General features: G+C 47.0%; 1 protein-coding gene across 1 annotated transcript; it reads left to right on the top strand.

Annotated features, from left to right (window-relative positions):
* The first annotated feature begins 1,733 nt into the window (after positions 1–1,733).
* Positions 1,734–23,812, top strand: LOC100285079 (VHS and GAT domain protein). The gene is made up of 10 exons (NM_001157974.2): positions 1,734–2,018; positions 4,645–4,723; positions 6,349–6,447; positions 6,616–6,729; positions 7,004–7,167; positions 13,554–13,635; positions 13,837–13,922; positions 21,673–21,849; positions 21,970–22,460; positions 22,951–23,812. Exons 1-10 carry the CDS (start codon positions 1,915–1,917, stop codon positions 23,571–23,573), a joined length of 2,019 nt encoding a protein of 672 aa, NP_001151446.2. The 5' UTR covers positions 1,734–1,914; the 3' UTR covers positions 23,574–23,812.
* Positions 23,813–24,141: the final 329 nt, after the last annotated feature.

The raw sequence follows: 24,141 nt of genomic DNA, 5'->3' as shown, positions 1-24,141 counted from the left end.
TCACTGTCTGGTGTGCCTTCTGGCGCTGCTCTGACTTCTGCGCGCGCAAGCGCGCATTGTAGCGTTGCACTGTAGCGTTGCAGTCGACCGTTGGCGTTGTGTAGCCGTTACTCCGCTGGCACACCGGACAGTCTGGTGAATTATAGCGGAGCGGCTCCCAGAATTCCCGAAGGTGGCAAGTTTGGAGTTGGGTTCCCTGGTGCACCGGACAGTCCGGTGCGCCAGACCAGGGCAGCCTTCGGTTGTCTTTTGCTCTCTTTGTTTGAACCCTTTCTTGGTCTTTTTATTGGTTTGTTGTGAACCTTTGGCACCTGTAAAACTTATAATCTAGAGCAAACTAGTTAGTCCAATTATTTGTGTTAGGCAATTCAACCACCAAAATCAATTAGGAAAAGGTGTAAACCTATTTTCCTTTCAGTCGGGATGGTTGGTGGTGTCAGATTTGGGCGGCGACTACCAAAGGGCGACAATGGTCCAACGGATCTGGGCAAGGGCCACAAGGAGGCAAGGGAGGTCGACGTTGGGCGGCCTAGCTTGCTGCCAGCGATTGCGACAGGGACGGTGGAGATGATGTTGGCTAGGGTTTTAGGGTTCGGCCAGGTCGAGGCTAGATTATGAGCGAGGAGGGATGAAAGGAGGGGGGAATGGGTTCTGGGGGCCCACTTGTAAGGAATGTGTGGGGGCACATCTGTAAGTGACGGCGACACAGACTTCTACACTGACGCTACATCATGGAGGTGGAATTCTAAGCACACTCAATCTCTCCATGGATAAAATTGAGCATATTGAGAGAGTAAGGGTAGCAATGAGGAGCAATCAATGTAAAAATCCATATTTATTTGGTTATTTACTATGGTTAACAATACACTTTCTTTTATCATAAGACTAGCATATAGCCCGTGCTAATGCTACAATTCTGGGGAGATGGGAGGAAGAGGGGTCGATGGAGTGAGTGGAGAGGAAGTGACGACGGGGTCGTGGGGGAGTATGAGGGATGATGGATGTTCTAAATAATATTGTCAATTGGATTTTTGTGAGTAAGAGAGATGTCTTATTTAACGATCTAAACCATTCGTTTTGATGGTGTGTTAAGTCTGAGTGCAATTTGTTTGGTGGATTTAATGAAGGTTATATGTGTGTGATGAATTGATTGGGTGAATTTTGCAAAGTTTAAATTGATGTATTATATAATAGTATAGATATATCTATAAATACGTTTAAGACTAGAACTTTAGTAAAAATTTCTAAAAATTATCACAAAATCTTTAGATCTCGAACGCTTGCTTACATAACTTTTTATAGTCGCGTGCGTATCACATTAAAAAACGGATGTAATAATGAGGTGTTTAGTTTATCTAACTAAAATTTAATCTGTATTACATATTTAATAAATCTATCTTATATTATATTTAATACTTATAATTAGTACTCGCTGTTTCAAAATAAATTTCGTATTATCTTTTTAGTTAATTTATACAACAATTAATGTAATTGTTTTATATATTTGTCTAGATTTATTATTTTTATTTAAATATAGATATATTATTTTGGAATAGAGGCAGTATTTGACAAGAGATAAAAAAAATCCTTGCGGGCTGATAGGGCAACGCGCAGCGTAAAACACTTGTTCCAGCAAATTTCATGTGCCGAGAACAGTGCCTGCTGGAACCAACTAACTGAATCCAATTTTGGAAAAGCTCGTCATTGCCGCGTGTCTGGCCTGTGGGCCTCGCACGGACATCAGAGACGATTGGAACCAAGAAAATCCGCAATTTTATTGTCGTCCTCGCCCGCTTTCTCTGACCGACCGGAAAGGCGCTGCCCAAACAAACGCGGAGGAAGAAGGGAACTCGCCGCCTAGGGTTCCGCCGCCGCCTACTCTTCCGCCGATCAAGGAGCGGGAATCATTGCGCGATGCCGCAGTCGGTGCTGGTGGAACGCGCGACGAGCGAGTCGCTCATCGGCCCTGACTGGTCTCTCAACCTTGAGATCTGCGACATCCTCAACCACGACCCCTCGTGAGCGCCTTTCCTCCCGCTCCTTTTTGTTGTCGTTTTCTTCGCGCGTTCAATACCTGCCGGCGGCGACTGGCTAGGGGCTCAGCGCGTGATTGGGACCGTGGTGCCGCGAAATTTTGTGGTTATATCGAGATAACCATTCTTTTGGACAGGCAGCTGGGTCGTGGCTCTGCCGTAAAGTAGGTTTAACCGCGGGGGCTGTTGATGATCATTCCAGTTGGCCCACTCAAACTCAACCGAGGTTCATTGTTTGTGTTGTGGTTCTGTTATGGTAAATAGTTAAATGCCCCTTGTTTTCGGAAAAATTAACTATTTGCCACTATTTGGGGGTGAGTGGCAAAATTTTTGCCATGTCAGTGACTTATGTATCAGTGACACACGATTAAGGGGATTTCGTAAGGATGACAAATAGTTAAATGGCCCTTTGTTTTCACTAGGTGATGAAACAAAATTTGTTGTCTCATGATTATATATAGAGATTTCAGGTATGTTTATTTATGGTTAAATATCCAGGCTCTGGAATATTTCAATAACTGCTCCTGGGAGGGCTGTGATATACCCTGTACATCTAGTGGCGGAGCTAGAAGCTTTTAGGAGCCCGGGCAATCTTTATTATATAAAAATATTTAGGAAATTACAGTGTTCTTCTTTGATACTCCGTTCCAAATTGTAAGTTGTTTTGGCTTTTCTAAGTGCATATTTTTTGTTATGTAACTAGATATATGTTATTTCTAGACGCATAGTAAAATCTATGAATCTAGAAGAGCCAAAACGACTTACAAATTTGGAATGGAGGGAGTATAAAGAAAATTTTCTTTTGAACTTCGTCGATGAGCCTGGCTGGCCACTTGAGGTGCTGGACCGAGGCTCCACCACTGCCTGCATCCTGCATGTTGGACATTATAGTGAAAGAGTGAGCTTGTCCAATTTTTGCCCTCACTAGACCATAAGTATTAAAAAAAAGCTGGTACCACATACTGACTGTTATTTATGACAGTGTCTCCTTCGTTGCAGCTAATAGCCTGTTTGGATGTATCATGTAGATATTGAGCCTCAGAATTTAGAATTGGCATTGAACAGCTCGAATACATTTATTTCGGTGCACAGGAATTCAGAACTCGAAATCGAGTCCAATACCAACTCAGCATTCGGTGCACACTTGCCACCAATTCGGAGCCACACTCCTCCGTTTTGCGGGGGATTAGGCGACGAGAAAAAAAGAAAGCTCGGCCCTTTCTCTGCTCTTCGTCGCAGGCTGGTGCCCGTGACCTCTTCCTTGCCGCCGACTGGTCTTCCGTGTGGCCCTCCGACGCCTACTGCTCCTCTTCCCTGCGGCCGGCCGGCGCCCACACCCTCTTCTTCCCCACGCCCAGTGCCTGCCGCTCCTCTTGCCTGCAGCCGACCGACGGCAAGAAGACGTGCCCCACCACTGTAGCAATCATCACCTTGCCCTTGGCCTTTGGATGACGAGGAGGGTGCGACTGTTGCCGGCCGATGGGCCTCCTTGCTGATGCGCCTGCTTTCGGCCTGCTGCCGGAGATGCCAGGAACGTGGGCGAGGTCACCGTTGTAGGCGTATTGGAGGCAACGGCATCATTCTCTTCTGCTCCCATTAACGGTGCCCTCCTGTACTTCAGAAATGCAACCCCGTGTTTTGTACATCCCAACAGAAATTGAGTTTGGATGGTTCGTATGATTCCAAAAGCCAATTTTATGGCCATCCAAACAACAGATTTCAATTGTGTCCATTTCAATATCAAGCCCGATTTGGTATTGTCTCCAATTCAATTTCTTCTCTTCCAATATTGATATCTAAACGAAGCGTAAAGTTTTTCTTCTGGATAATATGAGTTACTAATCTGATGGTTATGTGATAAGGGGTCCAACAATCATGTGCTCAATTAGTAGTGACTGAAGTGTTATTTGGCAGGACTCTAGTTCCATCTCAGATTTAAAGTTTGTATGCTCAGGTCATCTCAGTTTAAAGTGGTACGATAAGGCTCACCCAAATACCCCTGGTCTACCCCCAGCTTGCCAGCTCCACAAAGTTTTGGAGCTAGGGACACTAGCTGGACCTCTGCTAAACAGGCGCAGAGGCCCTATCTAAAGGTGGCAATATGATAGGAAGCAGAAGCATGGAGTGGCAGAAACAAAAAAAGGGGGGCAGACCTAGTGCCGGAGGCTCCCACATTAGTGGGGTCTGGGGAAAGGATAAACCGAGGCAACCATGGTAGAAACAAAACATGCAATATTTGAGTAACCATGGAGTTCTTGTTATTCTCCTGGAACTGTCTCATTGTAATCTTATGGTGACAGCTGGGAGACACAGAACTCTTGATCTATTGCTAAAAGTTGAACTTTATGCTTATCCTTTGTGAATCAATAGAAAATGAGTGGGTAGCATTGATTTTCTGAAGCTAAAGGAGTCATGCAAATAATAATTACTTGAGTCTGGAACTTGAATGAAGCATTATTTTCTCCTATTGTGCTTTTAGATTGTGTGCCTTCTTTCAGGTTTGGGGATGGGGAGGGGCTGTAATGTTTCCTAGTGGCATCTTGTGAATATTTTATAGTCAAGCCAAAGATGTAGTTTAGGTTATTCTCTCACACTTTCATATTTCACATAGGCAAGCCAAAGATGTAGTGAAGACTATCAAGAAACGGATTGCACACAAGAACTCAAAGGTCCAGCTTCTTGCATTAACGGTAAATACCATTCTGCAATTGGCTTGATACCTTCGGTTTGCATATGAATTATGAGTTGCCATTTTGTCATGTATAAGCCGGCAGAGTAGCCTTCTCTATTGTGCATATGCTCATAAAGATGAAAAATAGCATGCATCTTTCAGCATTACTTCATTCTATCAGTTGATCGATGGCTCATTTATTCCATAGTAATTACATCAATTCTAGCTCTGGTTACGACTTCAGTTCATTTAGTAAACTAGCATTTGAATTATGATTTAACAGGCGTGATCACCAAACTGTGATGGTAATTAAATAGGACAACTGTTAAGAACATGTTGTTTAATAACGACTAGCTATAGCTAAAATACATTTATGGACTCTGCAATCAGCATCTACTTGTGTTCTAAGGCTGCAAGGATGATTCAGTAATAACTAAGGCTTTTGCATTACCAATGATGATTCAGTAGTATTCTAGGCTTTTGGATTAATTATAACTAGAAGGATACCCCACATGTTGCTGCAGGAATTGCGGACAGTTTAGAATGAACTTAGGCTACATATAATTTCTTTTATATAAGGGATAAACTATTATAGATTGATGTTGCTGTATGATGTGGCACGTTGATGTCGACAGCTAAATGTATGTTAGTGGATTTTGTCTCGTTGATGTGGATATCACAGTTGCATATGCTGCATAGAAACCAAGTGTTTTCAGGTTTGTGTTGTAAGGGTTCTTCCCCCCTTTGTTTCTTCTTAGTATAATGACATGCAGCTTTCCTTCGTGTTCGCGAAAAACAATTGCATGTGCTAGTGAGTTGTAATAACATGTGCTAGTGGACTGCTGAGGTGAACATCTTGCATGTGGAGATAGAATGTTAGTGGGATTTAGGATCATAAGAGATATAGGGTATGTTTGGTTTGAATTTTGGCTTTGGCTTTTGCCCCCCTAAAAGCCAAAAGCCAACCAAAGGGTTGGATCCAGGAAGCAGCTTTTTCTAAAAGCCGACTTTCTCGTAGTGCAAATCTGAAAGCACCTCTGGACCTGCTTTTAGTGGCTTTTTGGATGGAACTGTGAAAACATATATCGAAGAATTTTTAACGACTTTTAGTGGTTTCCACCAAACGGTTTTTAGTTTTTTAACAGCTTACAGCCTACAACAGCTTTTTCCACAACTCACAGCCCACAACAATTTTTTTCAGAGCCATATCCCAACCGAACAGACCCATAGATATATAGAATGGTAAATGCAATGTTTGTAGGACTGACTGTTGTTGGAATTGTGTAATGATCAATGTAACTTTGTATATTCTTTGTTTTATCAAGAAAATTCTTTGGCATTGTAAAAAACGATACTGCATGACAAGACCAGGATAACATATTGTCCTATATATATGTAATCCTATATTTATTATCTCTAGAATCTTAGGCTTCCTGTTTTACTACTTTATCTTACATATATCCTCTTTTACCTGTCTCAGAATAGGCTCGTTCTCCCAGATGCACATAATCGAACAATGTTTGTTTCTGAAATTTTATCTGATAGCTTGTGGCTGTTGTTCATACTTCATACTTGAAAGCAGGCAACAGTTTACTCAGTATGCCTATACTAAGCAACTACTATTGTTTCCCTTCTCCTTTTCAGTTGCTGGAGACCTTGATTAAAAATTGTGGTGATTTTGTTCATATGCAAGTTGCTGAGAAGGATATGCTTCATGAAATGGTGAAGATAGCTAAGAAGAAGGTGCAAATGCCTTTTAATATTCTCCTTTATCATTATTACTTGCCACTTCGACATGGGCATGCATATTTGAATCATGGGCAAACAAATTTCTTGGCTTGTGTTTATGAGTAAGTAACCCTATTCAGTAATAAAAATAATGTCTAATCTACTATTTCGTTTGATCTGTAGCCTGACTATCACGTCAAAGAGAAGATATTAATTCTGATAGACACTTGGCAAGAAGCTTTTGGTGGTGCCCGTGCAAGATATCCCCAGTATTACGCAGCATATCAAGAGATGCTGGTAAATGTCACACATTTGTTTTTCTGCATAAATGTTGACCATATTTATAGCATTATATGTGGTGTCAAATACTAACAAACAAAAAGTTTACTAGTAGAAAGTAAGTGGTATTTGTTTTACTATCTGGAATATTGCAATAGCACAAATAAATGGAACATTTTCATGGTTTAGCTACTTCACCTAGTGTTTTCATCATCTTCAAAGTGTTACTTTACCTAGTATTTATAACACTAAACTTTGTAGAACTCATCTTACTTTTGATTTGATTTATCAGCGTGCTGGAGCTGTATTTCCTCAAAGGCCGGAGAGTACTGTGCCAATCTATACTCCTCCACAGACACAGCCTCTACGGAACTATCCGCCTCCTGCATTGCGTAACACTGATTATCGACATGATGTGCCTGAATCCTCTTCTGCACCAGAAGTGCCTGCATTAAGGTACATTGCTTTTCTTTGCCCCATATATTAATATCCATGGAATTGATGTTAGAACTAATGCGGAATATGTGCACTATCTTGTGGGATTACAGTTATGACAAAATTGTGCGTTCACATTCTTCCCTATTCGTGCAGCCTACCAAAAGTATTTTAAGATCATTGAGATTATATTTTCAAAATATTTGTAGTTTCAGCTCCCATTAAGATTATTTCTGAAAATTGGTAGGACTGGATTTTTTTTTCTCGAACGCGCAGGAGGACTGCACGTCATTATATTAAGAGAGGAAAAGGTCCAAGAGGACCAAAGTACAATGCCCAAAGGGCGAACACTTGACCACAATCTAGACCCTACTCATAATAGCAGGAAGACCAAAACTTGCTAGCTGCTTAGCCCCAGCCCTATCCCAGCAACTTAACTCATTCAGAAACAAACTTTTAACAGAGTTCAGGGAAGGGTTTACACCATCGAAAACAGCTTTGTTTCTAGTCAGCCATAAGCACCATGACCCCAAAATAATGAGGCTGTTGAAGCCTTTCTTTCTGTTTTTGTCCCAAGACTCAAGGGAAAAAGGATATCATGCCAAAATTGCCTGGCAAAACTGCAAATACACAGAAGATGTTGCACTGTTTCCTGCTCTTGGTCACATAGAACACAAACAACCGGGTGTTGCAGCCCTCTCCTTAGTCTATCAGTAGTCCAACACTTATTCCTTATCGCCAACCAGAGGAAGAACTTGCATTTTGGGGGAGCCCAGGATTTCCACAAACGTTTCCGTGGCTCAAATGAAATGGATCCCATGAAAAAAGCCTTATAGCAAGACTTCGAGAACATCCCAGAAGAAGAGTGCATCCAAACATGTTTGTCAGCATCTTGAGAAAGCAAAACTTCTCCCAAAGTATGCCATAACAACAGATATTGCTGCAACCCTCTCAAGGAAAGAGGACCACGAATGTCACTGACCCAATACCAATTATCCAGAGCCTGTGCCACCGTTCTGGAAGAATATGCCTTGCGGCCAACCATACCCACCACCTCAGGGGCAATGTCCTGGATAGTATTCCCATGAATCCATCTATCCGACCAGAAGAGAGTAGTAGCCCCATTCTCTAAAATGGTAAAACCGACAAGTCAAAAAACTGTCTAACCTATCGCTGCACTGGGAGGGACAACCCATGCCAAGGTCTGCTCAGATCCGTCTTTTCCAACCATAACCATTTTGCTTGCAATGCCCAGCTTTTGAATTTAAGGTTAGGGATTCCAAGCCTGCCAAACTTCAGAGGCCTCGTGACAACTTCCTATGAAACAAGACAGCTACCACCATTAACCTCCTTTCTTCCTCTCCAAAGAAATCCTCGCCGAATTTTATCAATAGATTTAATAACCCACTGAGGGACATTGATTGCAATAAGAAGATAGGTCGAAATGGCCGATAGAACAAACTTCACCAACAAACTTCACCAGGTTGAGCAGCCGAGCCTTCTAGTTAGGCAGACGGTCTGCAATCTTCTCAATCCATAACTTAAGGTCACACTTCCTCAATTTTTTATCAGAGATGGGCAGCCCCAGATATGTCATGGGCATCATAGGGAGCGAGAGGCAACAACCAGGCTGGGATAAGGCTAGAGAATAAGATTGAGATGAGAGAATTGTGGAGAGTTGGTTAGCAGCAGATAAGTCCAAGAAAGTAGGAGTTAGTTGAGAGTTTGTAGGAGAAGTTAGTTAGCCATAGGGCTATTTATAAGTCGCATGGCAGCAGGGAATAAATCAAGCAAGATCATTATCAAACCAATCTCTCTCCCTTGCAATGACCCTCTCAAGCGCCTAGGGCTGCTACCCTAGAACCAAGCCTGCGGCAGAGGGGTATAACCTCGCCGGAGTAGACAGCTATCTCCATGGACCGAAGGTCCATGACACCTGGTATCAGCTCCAGGTTATCCTCACCACCACCAGCCGGCCATCCCTCACCACCACCAGTCGCCGCGCCATCAGTCGCTGCAACGCCCTCCCACCCGCCCTCTCCAACTCCAGATGCATTCACTCGGCTCGAAGAGAGTTTTGGCCGTCTCGCAGAGAAGTGGGATCAATTCGTTGTGATGTTCCACCGCTACAAGGAGAAGACAGAGAAGGAACTCCAAGCAGCAGTGCGACTTCAGGCGACAACGCGAGGTTTCCTGGCACGCCGCCAGGTACAGTCCCTTCGTGGGGAGAAGCACCTTGCTGTGGCCTCCAGGGCCACCCCATGGCCGTCATCACATGAGCAGGCCGTGGTGCGCCTGCAAGCCGCAGTGCGCGGCTTCCTTGTTAGGCGGTGCGGAAGCTGCACTTGCTGATCAGCTCATTGCTGCACCAACTCGCAGCCTGCGCGCCCAACCACCAGGTCTCGTCTATACTTTTTGAACCCCATGCAGAAGTCGAGATCTGGGTATGCAGCCCCCCTGCACGGCCAAAGAGGGTCGTCTCCTTCATTCGGGCAACTACCTTGGTGCTGGATAGACCCAACATAAGAACGGGCTGGTTCCTCCTTCACCTTTCATCCAACGTGAAGTCCGCAGTTCAGCTCTTTCCTTGGGATCCAGGAGGACAGGAGGACATAGCTGCAGTTCAAATTTATATTTTAGTTCCACAATTATTTTGTATTTTTGTCTTAAATAATAAAGATAAGCCGAGATGTAAAAGGCTTAACCTTAAGTCGTGTCAGGTAAGTCTATGGCAGCTCGAGGACGAGCTGGTCCTCAAGGGAGGGGGAGATGTCATGGGCATCATAGGGAGCGAGAGGCAACAACCAGGCTGGGATAAGGCTAGAGAATAAGATTGAGATGAGCTGAGATAAGGCTAGAGAATAAGATTGAGATGAGAGAATTGTGGAGAGTTGGTTAGCAGCAGATAAGTCCAAGAAAGTAGGATTTAGTTGAGAGTTTGTAGGAGAAGTTAGTTAGCCATAGGGCTATTTATAAGCCGCATGGCAGCAGGGAATAAATCAAGCAAGATCATTATCAAACCAATCTCTCTCCCTTGCAATGACCCTCTCAAGCGCCTAGGGCTGCTACCCTAGAACCAAGCCTGCGGCAGAGGGGTATAACCTCACCGGAGTAGACAGCTATCTCCATGGACCGAAGGTCCATGACAAGATACCTGCAAGGAAACGAAACGGGACTGCAATGCAACACACTGCAGCCAGCAAGCACCAGCTGATCATCACATCTAATTAGAATGGCTCTTGAGCATATTGGTTACCAGACCGGAAACTGAACCAAAACAGTTTAGTATCATCTTAGCACAATTCAGATCTGCTTCAATTGGCTTTATGAAAAGGACCACATCATCCGCATAGATGGAGACTCTACTGCGGACATCAGCTCCCCCAAGGCTCTGCAACAAACCTCTATTTTTAGCAGTCCTGAACATGCTGCTAAGAACATCCATGACCAACACAAATAACATGGGAGAAAGAGGATCTCCCTGGCGAAGACCTCTCCGATGAAAAATATGATTACAAGGCGAACCGTTCAGGAGCACTTGAGTAGAAGATGTGAATAACAAGTTGGAGATCAGATTACGCCAAACAGGTCCAAAGCCCAAATGTGACAAAATTTCCAACTTAGTGAAGTCATTGCAGATTACTCCATTAATGTTGGAGTGCCAGACAAGCATATCTGGAAATTCTCCCCGACAGGCCAATACTCTTCAAAGTCGGCTTATGATATGTTATTTCTTGGTTCCACTTCTTTGGGAGCATATGAGCACATTTGGGAATCTTGGGCACCTTCAAAGTGCAGTTTCTTCCTTTGGCTTGTCATGCACAACAGATGCTGGACCGCAGACCGTCTTGCTAGAAGGGGGCTACCCCACCCCAGTGTGTGCCCCCTTTGCGACCAAGAAGAGGAAACAATACAACATCTTCTCATCTCTTGCGTCTTTGCACGACAGTTCTGGTATTCCTTGTTAAGCAGGTCTGGGTTGCCTAACCTTTCACCAGATAATGCTAGTTGCAGCCTTGATGACTGGTGGAGCAGAGCTGTGGAGAAGATTCCCCGTGATCTCCAATCCGGCTTCAATTCTCTAGTTATTCTTGGCGCTTGGAGCCTTTGGCGTCATCGCAACGACTGCGTGTTTAATGGGAGATCGCCAAGTCTGGCGAATGCTCTCACCCTCGCTGGCGATGAGCTCAGGATGTGGTGTAGTGCCGGGGCAAAAGGGCTGAACCTGCTTTCAACTCTTATGTTTATGCTTGACCCAGGGGGATAGTCTAGTGGCTTGTTCAGAGTGGTTGTGTGTGGTTGCTGTGTTGCGTCTTGTGTCTTGTTGTGACATGTGTGTGTGTGTCGTGTCAGGTGTGTGTCGGGTGTGGTGTGTTGTACCTTCTTCTATCTATTAATGGAATGATACGCAGATCTCCTGCGTGTTCGAGAAAAAAAAAACAAAATTTCCAACAAAAACGCCCACGAGACCCGAGTCGAAAGCCTTGGAAATATCCAGTTTCAGCAGTAAACTAGAGATCCTCCTCTTATGAAGGAACTTTATCGATTGTTGCACTAGCATGAAATTGTCGTGGATTGACCTTCCTCTAATAAATGCACTCTAGTTAGCTGCCACCAGGTCATGAAGATATGGCCCCAACCGATTAGCGAGGATCTTAGTGACTAACTTAGCAAAACTATGAATCAAGCTAATTGGCTGAAAATCACCAGCCGAAGAAGCATCCTCTCTCTTCGGGAGAAGAATGAGATACGCTGAGTTCAGCAAATCAAGCTTATTGGCATTTCCATGGTAAAGGGAGTTAAGAGCAGCCATTATGTCGACTTTAATGATGTCCCAGCATGTCTTGTAAAATTTTCCTGTAAAACCATCAGGCCCAGGAGCCTTATCAGAAGGGAGACAAGCAATGGTGTCCCTAACCTCTTTCTCCGAAAAAAGGCTGCTCCAAAGCACTTAGATCCATCGCAGCCCTGTGACAATTACTCAAATCAATAGTAAAATGCCTCTGCAAATCAGCCCCCAGCAGATTGCAAAAATACTCTTCAAGAATTTGCTGCATGTCATCATGATTGGTAGCCATTCTTCCATCTTCCTCAAGTTTGGAAATGAAATTCTTTTTCTTCCGATAACATGCCTGTAAATGAAAGAACTTAGTGTTGGCATCACCCTCCTTTAGATAGTGGATCCGCGATCTCAACCGAGCAACAGTCCTTTCAAGAGACGCAAGGCTAAGGCAATGTTGCTTCAACATGTTTAGCAACCAAACTTCCCCACTGGACAAAGTTCTGATATCCTGCGCCATTTCCAGCCTATGTAACACTTCTCTGACAAGCCCTAGCTGCATCCTCACATTACACACTTCTTTATGCCCCCAGGACTGCAATACGCGAGCTAACCTTTTAAGCTTCAATGCCACTTGCTCCGACGGGCAGGAGCCCCTAACTGGCATGCTCCAAGACGTACCCACCACCTCCAGAAAACCAGGAATTTTGGTCCAAAAACTCTCAAAGTGAAACCGTCTTTTCCCCATGCAGCCATCTCTGACATTGAGGGTCAAAGGACAATGATATGAAGATGTGGTAGCATTACTATGAAGAGAAGCGTCCGGAAATAGATCTTCCCAACAGCTAGTGCAAAAAACATTGTCCAGCTTAACAAGAGTTGGAGCATCCCTCTGGTTGGACCAAGTATACCTCCTTCCCTTGAAAGGAATCTCTTTCAGATCCAAGGAATTAATAAGCCTACGGAAGTCCCCCAGCATAGCCCTGTTAATATTGGAATTGTTCTTGTCTTCCTCCCTGAAAATCAGATTAAAATCGCCTCCAATGATCCATGGTCCCACACAGGTATCTCTGATTTCTCTTAATTCATGAAGAAATGAGGATTTAAGATTGTCCTGGTGAGGACCATACACTCCAGTGAACCACCAACAAGAACCATTTTTCTCTTGCAATTTAACTGAAACCGAAAATTGCTTGATAACTGAAGCCAAAGATGAAAAAACTCCATCACGCCGGGATATTAACACCCCTCCTCTGGTACCAATCGCTGGGCTATAAACAAAATTACTGAAACCAGACCCCAAAATTGAGAGAATATCAAAATCTGAAATAGAACAAAGTTTAGTTTCCTGCAGGCAAATAATCGAAGGTGGTAGGACTGGATTAAAGAGAATTAATATGAATGTTTATTTTTTATGGCAATTCAAATCTTTGAATTTCTATTTCTATTGCATAAACTCTTTCCATAGCTCTTCTATTTTCTTTCTATACATTGCAGTTCATCCCTTCTGTGGACCAATTCTATAAGGTTATAATTTAATCATTGTTATGATTAGCTGTGTCTTGTTTATTTGATGATTTTCCTTCATAAAGGAAGTTCCCAAATAATGTTGCCTTTCTATTGCCAGCTTGACAGAAATTCAGAATGCACGTGGGGTCATGGATGTTCTTTCAGAGATGTTAAATGCTATCGATCCTGGTAACAGAGAGGTATTTTCTACCTTGTGCTTACTTACCCTTGATAATTACACACGTCTAGTAAAATCATGAGATGACCTTCCCATTTTCCTTGCGAATTTATTTTCTTTTAAACAGGATTGTATGTTGACATGTTCCAGATTGTTCAACTGGACCATACAGTTCCAGAAGTTCTAGTCATCCCTGGATTTCTAAATAGTACTCAACATGCAGGGTCTAAGGCAGGAGGTCATTGTGGACCTTGTGGACCAATGTCGTTCATACAAGCAAAGAGTGGTGCAGCTTGTCAACTCAACATCGTAAGTCACTGCATTATGTTATACTTTTTCAACGAGTATATATACGAACAAATGAAAATAATTGTTAAAACCTAGTATATGGATATGAGCGAAAGGGCCTCTAGCATATGGTTAAGACTTCTAAGTAGCACCTCCAGGTCCGGGTTCGACCCCCCCTCGGGGGTGAATTTCGGGCTTGGTTAAAAAAATCCCCTCGTTGTGCCCCGCCCGCTCTCGGGTTACGTCCTGCGTGCCACCCTCCGACTGGGCGTTGCAGAGTGGGCGGTGACGGCCCACTAGTGATCGGGGCTAGGGTTTGGGGTTTGGGGATTTTCTCTGCTGGGATCATGTTTCGGTCTCTTCTTAATATAATAGGGTGGTCTTTCCCTTCCTGTCAAGTGCGTCGGGCCCGAGGGTAGGAGGACCGCGGCTCCGAAGATCGTAACCGCCGTCCGTGTTGCCGACCGGGTTATGCCCCCAGGAACGGCGTTCTTCGTCAACGGGTTATGCCCCCTGTTGCCGACTAGAGAGAGAGAGATAGATGGAGAATGAGATAAATCTTTCTTGTCCCCTTCATGAGTGCTTACAGGGAGTATATAAGGCCATAGGCCAGGGCTACTAAAGGAAAGCCACTAATCACTCTTATTCCTTCTAAATTTAGCCCGGACTAATAAAGGAAAGCCATCAATCACTAATCACTCTTATTCCTTCTAAATCTAGCCCGGACTAATAGGAAAGCCATCAATCACTTTTATTCTTTCTAGATCTAGCCGCTAGGCCTGGCTGCCTGCTGGATCAGGCGCCCTGCGCGCTCAGCCGCGCGCCGCACGTCGCGTGCCCTGTGACGCCGTGTGTACGTATTTCCGTACATCACATCTCTCCCCTCCTCGAGAGGCAGCTCGTCCTCGAGCTGAAAGAGTGGGTATGAAGCGCGGAACGTGTCCAAATCCTCCCAGGTGGCCGATGCCGGAGAGGCTCCCTGCCAGCGAATGAGGACCTGCTGCCGAACTCCCCTGAGCAGCCGCATCTTGATTGCTTGCTCTGGCTCTGGAATAACTGCGCCGTGGCGAACCGAAGGTAGAGCTGGAGGCTCTTGTGGAGGCGCGCCATGGAACTTCTTGAGAAGCCCCATGTGGAAGACGTCGTGGAGGCGAGCTTGAGGAGGCAGGGCCAAGCGGACAGCCACGGCGTTGATGCGCTCGACGACGCGGTAAGGGTCGTAGAACCGCGGCTTCAGCTTGCCAGCCGACGAGTCGGGCATGGAGGCAGTCGGGCGCTGGCGTAGACGAAGCAGCACCCACTCGCCTACCTGCACGTCGATGTCACGGTGCAGACGATCATAATGACGTTTCTGGACAACCTGGGCCTGCTCCAGCCGGTGACGGATATCTGCCAGGAACTCCGCGCGCTCCTCCAAAGTCCTGGCCACCGCAGGCACCCGCGTTGCCCCCTGCTCGTAGGAGCGCAGTGAGGGAGGGTCGCGGCCATAGACGACGCGGAACGGCGTGTCGCGCAGGGATGACTGAAAAGCGGTGTTGAAGATATATTGCGCCCATGGGAGCCAGCGCAGCCAGTCGCGGGGTCGGTCTCCCGTCAATAGAGATGGCAATGGGTAAATACCCACCGGGTATTACTACCCCATACCCATACCCACGACAAAAAAATAACCCCACCGGGTCACCCATATACACTGGTGGGTATGGATTTACCCCCATACCCATACCCACGTGGGTATGGGTCACCCATCGGGTCACCCGTACCCACAAAAATTTAACATATATCAAAATATTATATTATACAAATATGAAGTATATCCATCTAAATATCATTACAAAAATTCTAGCATCATTTAACCATCCATTCAACACACATTGGGTGAATTACATGTTCCATTACATGATCATTAAATTGTCGTTAAGCCTTCTATGACATAATGGCCTAAAAGATTATTAAATAGTAAAAAAGATGGATGACTAAAGTCTAAGTTCATGCTTGGGATAAGTTTATATTGGGTATTTTATACCCACGGGTTAACAGGTATGGGTGACGGTGGAACGTTCTAATACCCGTTTACCCGTTGGGTGAAGATTTTTGCCCAATAACAGACCCACGGGTAGAATATTTAGCCCACATACATACCCTAATGGAGTAAATACCCACCGGGTATCGGGTCGCGGGTACCCATTGCCATCTCTACCCGTCAAGCACCTGAGATACATGATGATGACCTTGTTCGCCGACTCGGACTGGCCGTCTGACTGGGGATGAAATGCCATGGTCATCTGTAGCTTGGTACCGCTCAAGCGCATCAGCTCGCTCCAGAAGTTGGAGGTGAACACCGAGTCCCGGTCAGAGACGATTGACTGGGGAATGCCGTGGAGACGGACGATGTCGGTGAAGAATGCCTGCGCCACAGACTCGGCCGTGTACGGGTGCGCCAGGGGAACGAAATGTGCATACTTGCTGAAGCGGTCTACCACCGTGAAGATGACGGTCTTGCCGCGGACACGAGGCAGCGCTTCAACGAAATCCATGGCGATGTCCGTCCATACCCCTTGCGGCACTGGCAGGGGCAACAGCAAGCCGGCCGGGTGCTGATGGTCGGGCTTGTTGTGTTGGCAGACTGCACAGCCACGAATCAGATCCTGCACCACACGTTTCATGTGAGAAAAATGGAAGTCGCGCCGGAGTCGGTGCAGGGTGCGCTGCACGCCCTCATGGCCTTCCTCGTGGACAACCACCAAGATTTCCTGGAGCAGCGGGGAGGCGGGCGGAATGTACAGCCGATCCGCATAGTGGACGAGGCCGTCGGTTAGCGCCCAGGGCCGCGACCTGGCGCCGCTGCTGATGTCGTGCTGTAGGGCAGCGAGCGTGGGGTCGATGGTGTGTGCCTGACGGAGCCGATCTATGAAGTCGAAGCGTGGTCCGGACAAGGCCAGCACCAAGCCCTCCTCCGGTGTGTCGCGGCGGGAGAGCGCGTCCGCGACGGCATTGGTGTGTCCCGGTTTGTACTCGACGGAGAAGTCGAAGCCGAGAAGTTTGCCCACCCAGTGGTGTTGTGGTATGGTGGACGACCTCTGATCCAGCAAGTACTTGAGGCTGTAGTGATCGGTCTTGACTTCGAAACGGCGCCCCCAGAGGTAGGGCCTCCAATGGCGGATCGCCTGGACTAGGCCGATCAGCTCCCGCTCATAGGCGGCGAGAGCGCGGTGACGAGGCGCCACAGGCCGACTGAAGAAGGCCACGAGGTGGCTGTCCTGGACCAGCACCGCCCCGAAGCCGTGGGACGAAGCGTCGCATTCGACGACGAACGTCTTGGAGAAGTCCGACATGGCGAGTACCGGGGCCGACGTGACCGCCTCCTTCAGAGCGGCGAAGGCAGCCGCCGTCTCGTCCGACCACAGGAACCCGTCCTTCTTGAGCAGGCGGTCAGCGGCGCGGCGATTGTGCCATAGTTGTGCACGAATTTTCGGTAGTACCCGGCGAGACCGAGGAAGCCGCGAACCGCGCGTGCCGACCGCGGCTGCTGCCAGTCCCGCACCGCCTGCACCTTGGCGGGGTCCATGGCGACTCAGGCCGCCGAGACGACGTGTCCCAGGTACGCGACGGAGGAGGCCGCGAAAGCACACTTAGAGCGCTTGACGAAGAGCTGGTGCTGCTGAAGCGCGCCGAAGACAGCACACAGGTGACGAATGTGGTCCGCCCATGTGCGACTGTAAATCAAAATGTCGTCAAAAAACACCAGCACGAAGCGGCAGAGGAAGGGACGCAGGACATCGTTCATCATGGCCTGGAACGTGGCGGGAGCGTTGCACAGCCCGAACGCCATGACCAGGAACTTGTAGAGGCCGTCATGTGTGCGGAACGCCGTCTTGTGCACGTCACTCGGCCGCATGCGGACCTGGTGGTACCCGGAGCGCAAGTCGAGCTTGGTGAAGAAGCACGCCCCGTGGAGCTCGTCCAGCAGCTCGTCGACGACTGGGATAGGGAATGCGTCCTTGATCGTGAGCGCGTTAAGCGCCCGGTAGTCGACGCAGAAACGCCACGACCCGTCCGGCTTCTTGACGAGGAGGACCGGGGACGAGAACGCGGAGTCGCTGCGACGCACGATGCCTTCTGCGATCATCGCTGCACATTGTCGCTCCAACTCATCTTTGTGGGCCGCCGGGTAGCGGTATGGCCGGACCGCCACCGACAGCGTGCCCGATGTAAGAACGATGCTGTGGTCACGCGCACGCGGCGGTGGCAGTCCCGAGGGCTCGGCGAAGAGGCCACCGAACGTGGTCAGCAGCTCCTCCAGCAAGGCTTCGGGCGCCGTGATGTTGTCGAGGCGCGGTGTGCGCCGGGCGGACACGTCCTCCCAGCAGATGGGGCGGCCATGGCGTGTGAAGGCCACAGTGCGCGTGGTGAAGTCCCACACCATCTTGCCTAGCGTGACCATCCACTGGGTGCCGAGGACGACGTCGTAGCCGGCCAGTGGCATCACGTAGAGGTCGACGCAAAAGTCCTCGCCTGCGATGGTGATCGGGGCCTGACGGAGAACACCCGGGCAGGCGATGAGCTCGCCATTCGCCACGGTGGCCGTGAGGCGTGGGCTGATCTGGACAGCAAGCCCCGTGCGTGACGCTGCGGCCTCGGCGATGAAGTTATGCGTGGAGCCAGTGTCCAGAAGGGCGGTCAGCGTCACGGCGCCCACTTGCACGCGCACCTGCATGGAGTCACAAATGGGCATATCAGCCACAGCGCGAAGGGAGAACGATGGTGCGGAGGTGTCGACGGCGTCAGCCTCCTGGGCAGCGTCCTCCAACTCGAAGCCGTCAATGTAGAAGACACGGCGGCACACCCGATTGTGCCCGCGGGAGTACGACTCATTACAATTGTAACACAGGCCAAGACGACGACGTTCCGCCTGCTCCTCCGTCGTAAGGCGCTTGGCAGCCCCAGCCGCGCCGCGTGGAGGAGGCGCCGGGAGGACCGGCTGCTGTGGCGGGGCTGGGAGAACCGGTACGGGGAGCACCGGAGGTGCGCCGGCCGCTGGCAGCGCGGGCCGTGGAGGTAGAGCGGGCAGGGCCGCGCGCGGGGCCGCCCGACCGAGGAGGGGGCTGAGCCGGTCCAGCTCCACCAGCTCCAGCATCCTGGCCAGGCTTATGGCTGCGGCCAGGGACTCCGGCGCGTGAACGCGGACCTGATGGCTCAGCGGCGGCAGCAGCCCACCTGTGTACAGCTGTACGCGCTGGCTTTCCTGCAGCCGGCCAGCACGCGAAAGAAGCGCCTGGAAGCGGTTGGAGTATTCTTCCACCGATCCCATGCGTCGGCACTCCGTCAGCTCGAACAGCGGCGCCGATCTCAGCACCGGTCCGAACCGGAGGTTGAGGAGTTCCTTGAAGCGACCCCAGGGCGGCGTGCCCTCATCCTCCTGGAGTTGGAGGAACCACAGCTGGGCCACGTCATCCATGTTGTAAGACGCCATCCATACCTTTTCCTCCGGCATGGTGCGTTGATGTCGAAAGTACGACTCACACTTGTTGATGAAGATCAGCGGGTCGGACTTGTCGTCATAGCGCTGGAACTCCATCCTCTGGAACTTCGACGGGTGATCCGTGCGGTGCTGCCCATCTTGGTGGCCGCCGTAGTCGGCCGCGGAGGCGACCTTCTCCTGCATGATATCCATGTCGGACTGCATCTTGGACATGTTGGAGGACAGGGTCTGTAGCATCTTCATGACGTCGGCCATGGAGGGTTGAGCGCCGTCACCCATGGTGATGAACCTGGACGTAGCGGTGGACAGGGAGGTGGGGGCTGGTGGTGGTGGTGCGGCTGCGGTGGCTGAAGGGCTAGGGGTGGTGGTGGGGGATCGCCGACTTCCTGATACCAGGTTGTCAAGTGCGTCGGGCCCGAGGGTAGGAGGACCGCGGCTCCGAAGATCGTAACCGCCGTCCGTGTTGCCGACCGGGTTATGCCCCCAGGAACGGCGTTCTTCGTCAACGGGTTATGCCCCCTGTTGCCGACTAGAGAGAGAGATAGATGGAGAATGAGATAAATCTTTCTTGTCCCCTTCATGAGTGCTTACAGGGAGTATATAAGGCCATAGGCCAAGCCACTAATCACTCTTATTCCTTCTAAATCTAGCCCGGACTAATAAAGGAAAGCCATCAATCACTAATCACTCTTATTCCTTCTAAATCTAGCCCGGACTAATAGGAAAGCCATCAATCACTTTTATTCTTTCTAGATCTAGCCGCTAGGCCTGGCTGCCTGCTGGATCAGGCGCCCTGCGCGCTCAGCCGCGAGCCGCACGTCATGTGCCCTGTGATGCCGTGTGTACGTATTTCCGCACATCACACTTCCCGACCGAGTTTTTTAGTATATGGATTTGAACCACCAAACTACACTTTCACTTAACAAGGAGAAATTAAAAATTGTTCAGCCGAAATCCTTATTGGAATGGGACTCGACACAACCTTTTTTTAATAAATAATGTATTATGCACCATAGTGAAAATATAACTGTTTTTTTTGTGAAAGTTGTAGTATGTTTTGTTTACATGGTACAGCTACAACATATGTTCTTTTCTACTCCATTCCAAATTGTAAGTCATTAGAGCTTTTCTAGGTACAGCTTTTTCTTTGCACCAAATATACGCTTTGTGTAGATACAAATAGTAAAGAGTATGTATCTAGTAAAGCCAAACGACTCGATATTTGGGAACGGATGGAGTATATTAGAGCATTTTGTACATGATGTGCATGACATTTGTGTAGTCGGTCGGGTAGCCTTCTCTCAACATCTTGTAATGTTGCTGCATGTGTTTAAGTGTTCTTGTGTGCGTGTGTGTGGTGGTGGTTTTTTTGGTGTGTGTGTTTAAGAGTTGTTTCTGTGCATGCGTGTGGGTGTTCTGATGCTTTCTCTCACCTTTTAATGAAATGATACGCAGCCCTCCTACGTGTTTGAGGAAAAAAACTTTTGTGGGGTCTACATTCTTTGCCAAAAATCTGTTAGAATTATTTACTCTACTTTTTATTCCCACAATGGGAATCCCAAATTTTATTACATTACATCAATGAAATTACAAAAGCATCGAAGTTTTAACCATGGAACCAAAATCAAACAAAAACGTGCCAACACATCTGAGCACACAGAGCTCAGCCTGCACAGCACAGTGTCAGAGCGACCGTTCCCAGAACTGTGCAGTATTAAACAATGCAAACCCTTAATATTCACTGACAAAAAACGAGCCAACACATCTGAGAATGCATTGGTGAGCCTGCACAGCACGATGTGATAGCGTCTGTTCCCAGAACTGTGTAGTATCAAACAATGCAAAACCTTGATATTCACTGAGTGACTACAAGTTACATGCCCTAATGGACACGGCTTACAGCACACATGCTGTATGAGAATGTATTAAGGGTGTGTTTGGTTGCCGACAGCCATACACCACAACTCACCTGCCACAGCTTTGCCATTCCTTAGCCTGTTTGGTTGGCTAACTGAACTCTAACCTGACACAAGTTCTGTGCTGCTTCAGTGTTTCGTTCAGATAGTTAGACAGCTTGCTTTTTCTGTGCTACAACTTGCCGCATGTTGTGCCAGCCAGAGCTTAGGTGTGTCCAGTTGGGGTCATCGAGCAAACATACCCTTACTCAACTTCTACTTTCTTTGAACTGGATATTCAAAAGATGTTTTACTGTCATCCTTTGAATTTCCCGTGCTTGTTGTCATGTAACAGTGGAATAGTTTCTAATTCTTTCCATACATTTAATGGCAACAGGGATGAGGACCTATTAAGTCAGGGCCTTACTTTGAATGATGATTTACAACGTGTTTTAGCAAAGCACGATGCAATTGCTGCTGGCATAGCCATTCGATTACAAAAACCAAAATCAGCCCCGGCCCGCGCAGACAGTTCTCCAACGAAGCCTGAGCCGACAAAGGAAACAGAACAAAGGTTGTGTTGTGTCCTTTTCACATGTTATTCTAGCTAAAATAATCCTTTAGCTGATGAGGGCAACCCTCAAAAGAGATGTTAGAATTATTCTTTGACTGACTTTTCCTATGAACCTGTCAGGTCTGCTAAAGTTGCCAGTAGTGTGACTCCATTTGAGCAGTTAGCACTTCCTGCACCACCATCATCAAGTGCTTCAAAGTCTCATGGAGAATCAGCTGTTAGCCCAAATATTGATTTGCTTAGTGGTGATGAGTTTTTTAAACCAGAACCTGTTCATTCCCAAGCTCTTGTTCCTTTAGTCACTCAGGCTTCAGCTTCTTCAAGCCCCAGTACTTTAGACCTTTTAGACATGTTTTCTGATAGCAATGCTATCAATAACACCAGCCAGAACCCTACCATACTTTCTATATCTAACTCAAATCCTAATACATCAGTACAAGCCTATCCTGTTCCACAGCAACCTGTTCCACCACACCATCCTTCACCATATGCTAATGGCTTAAATTCAGATACAATGACACCCTTTGATCAAGGCTCTAAGTTAACCTCAGCAAGTTCATGGAATGAACAGATTGCCCATGGAATGATTCCACCACAGCAGTTTGCCCATGGTATTACCGTCTCTTTTAATCTAAGCTTCTAGCATGTACAAGTATCTTAGTATTATTTTTGTTTGTTCTATTAGTTTGTACCTGGTAAAGCGTTAAAAACAGAGCTAGGTAATTGTTTAATTCCCTAACCTTTTTCTCAATCAGATTACAGTTCCTGTGTCTATGCTTCTCTCTTATTTGCTAATATTTCAAGCTTGTGTCATAAAACTGTTAATTCATTTTTTTGATAATTTGAGATACAATTTCTCCATTTACATCTTGGGATTTTTAATGAAAAGCAATTGGCCAAACTCTAAAATTTGTAAAGCAAGTTCCAATAAAATGAGCACAATTTATCTGATTGCTAAACAAAGCATAAGATAAAGATTAGCATCAAGCAGATTATGTTTTCTGTTTGTGAACCACTTTTAAGTAGATTTTTTTTTGTTTCTTGCAATGTACAAGTTTTTGTCCTCAGATAGTCAAACTATTGGTGATTGGTCCTTGACAGGTCAAGGTGAACAAAGCAACGACCTTCCACTACCACCCTGGGAAGCTCTGCCTGCAGAAACTGAGCAATTAGAAGCTGACCATCCTGGTGGGTTGTCAGCTCTGCCACAATTTGGAGTTAGTCAACCCCAGCCAGTCCAAATTACACATTCTGGGCAGCAAGTGTTACCATCGCAATTAATGCCAACTGGACAACCGGGAGGGCAGTTCCAGCCTAGATTTGGGGCTCAACAACCATATGCTACAGAAAATACGCAGTATGGAGGAATGTATCCGCCAGTGCAAGGCAACCAACCAACGGGTATTTATCCCCAGCAAATGGCTGGAGATGTCTACCAGCAACAGATGTTTGGTGGCCAGATGATAGGTTATGGCTATGGTCCGCAGCCTGGAGGCTACTACGTGCCGAACGCCGCATATGCATATGCCGGTGCAAATGATCTTTCTCAGAGGATGAATGGCCTCTCGATGCAAGGCAACAGTCTGTATGGCACACCCGCGTCGTCTTCCCTCCAGCAGCGTAACAGGCCAAGCAGACCTGAAGATTCGCTCTTTAGTGATCTTGTTAGCATCGCCAAAACAAAGCCTTGTAAAACTGCTTCCAACAAGGCTGGTAACTTGTAAACATGAGTTTCTGCTCATAGTATATAAAATTCTTGAAATTTTTTTCCTATTGGAAAGTAGTGGGCGAGATTTGTATATCCTGATATTGATAAAGATGTTTACATCTTTTCAAGAAATTATATTTTGTTTACAAGTATTCTGTACCATTAATGTCTTATGTATATACATAGGAGCAAAAAAAAAAAAAGACTCCAGTATGCTGATTCCTCTTTGAAATTTTGGCATACGACTTCAGCATGTCAGACCATGTTCCTGTTCTATACATTTTGCTTGGGCCATTGTTGCGTCTGCTCAATTATTTGTTACCTACTACAAGGGCTGTTATGAGCATCGCCCAAAAGAAATGATTGTTGAGCATCTCCAACTGTAAATTTTAGGTGTTCCGAGGTAAAAGCAGATATCTGAAAACCTTATGACTTGTCTCCCTCATCTTTTATTCACCGGCAGCTACTGGGGATCTGGTTTTCAGAGGGTCTCTTCATGCTTGCCGGCCGAATAGGCAGGTCAAAACGAAGGTTGAATTGGATGATGGATGCTCTGAATTTTGAATACCCATATTACGATAGAC

Source organism: Zea mays, chromosome 9 (genome assembly GCF_902167145.1).
Source record: "Zea mays cultivar B73 chromosome 9, Zm-B73-REFERENCE-NAM-5.0, whole genome shotgun sequence".
In the NCBI taxonomy this organism is placed as follows: domain Eukaryota; kingdom Viridiplantae; phylum Streptophyta; class Magnoliopsida; order Poales; family Poaceae; genus Zea; species Zea mays.
Note: the sequence above shows the minus strand (reverse complement) of the source record. Positions and strands in the feature narration are given on the sequence as shown.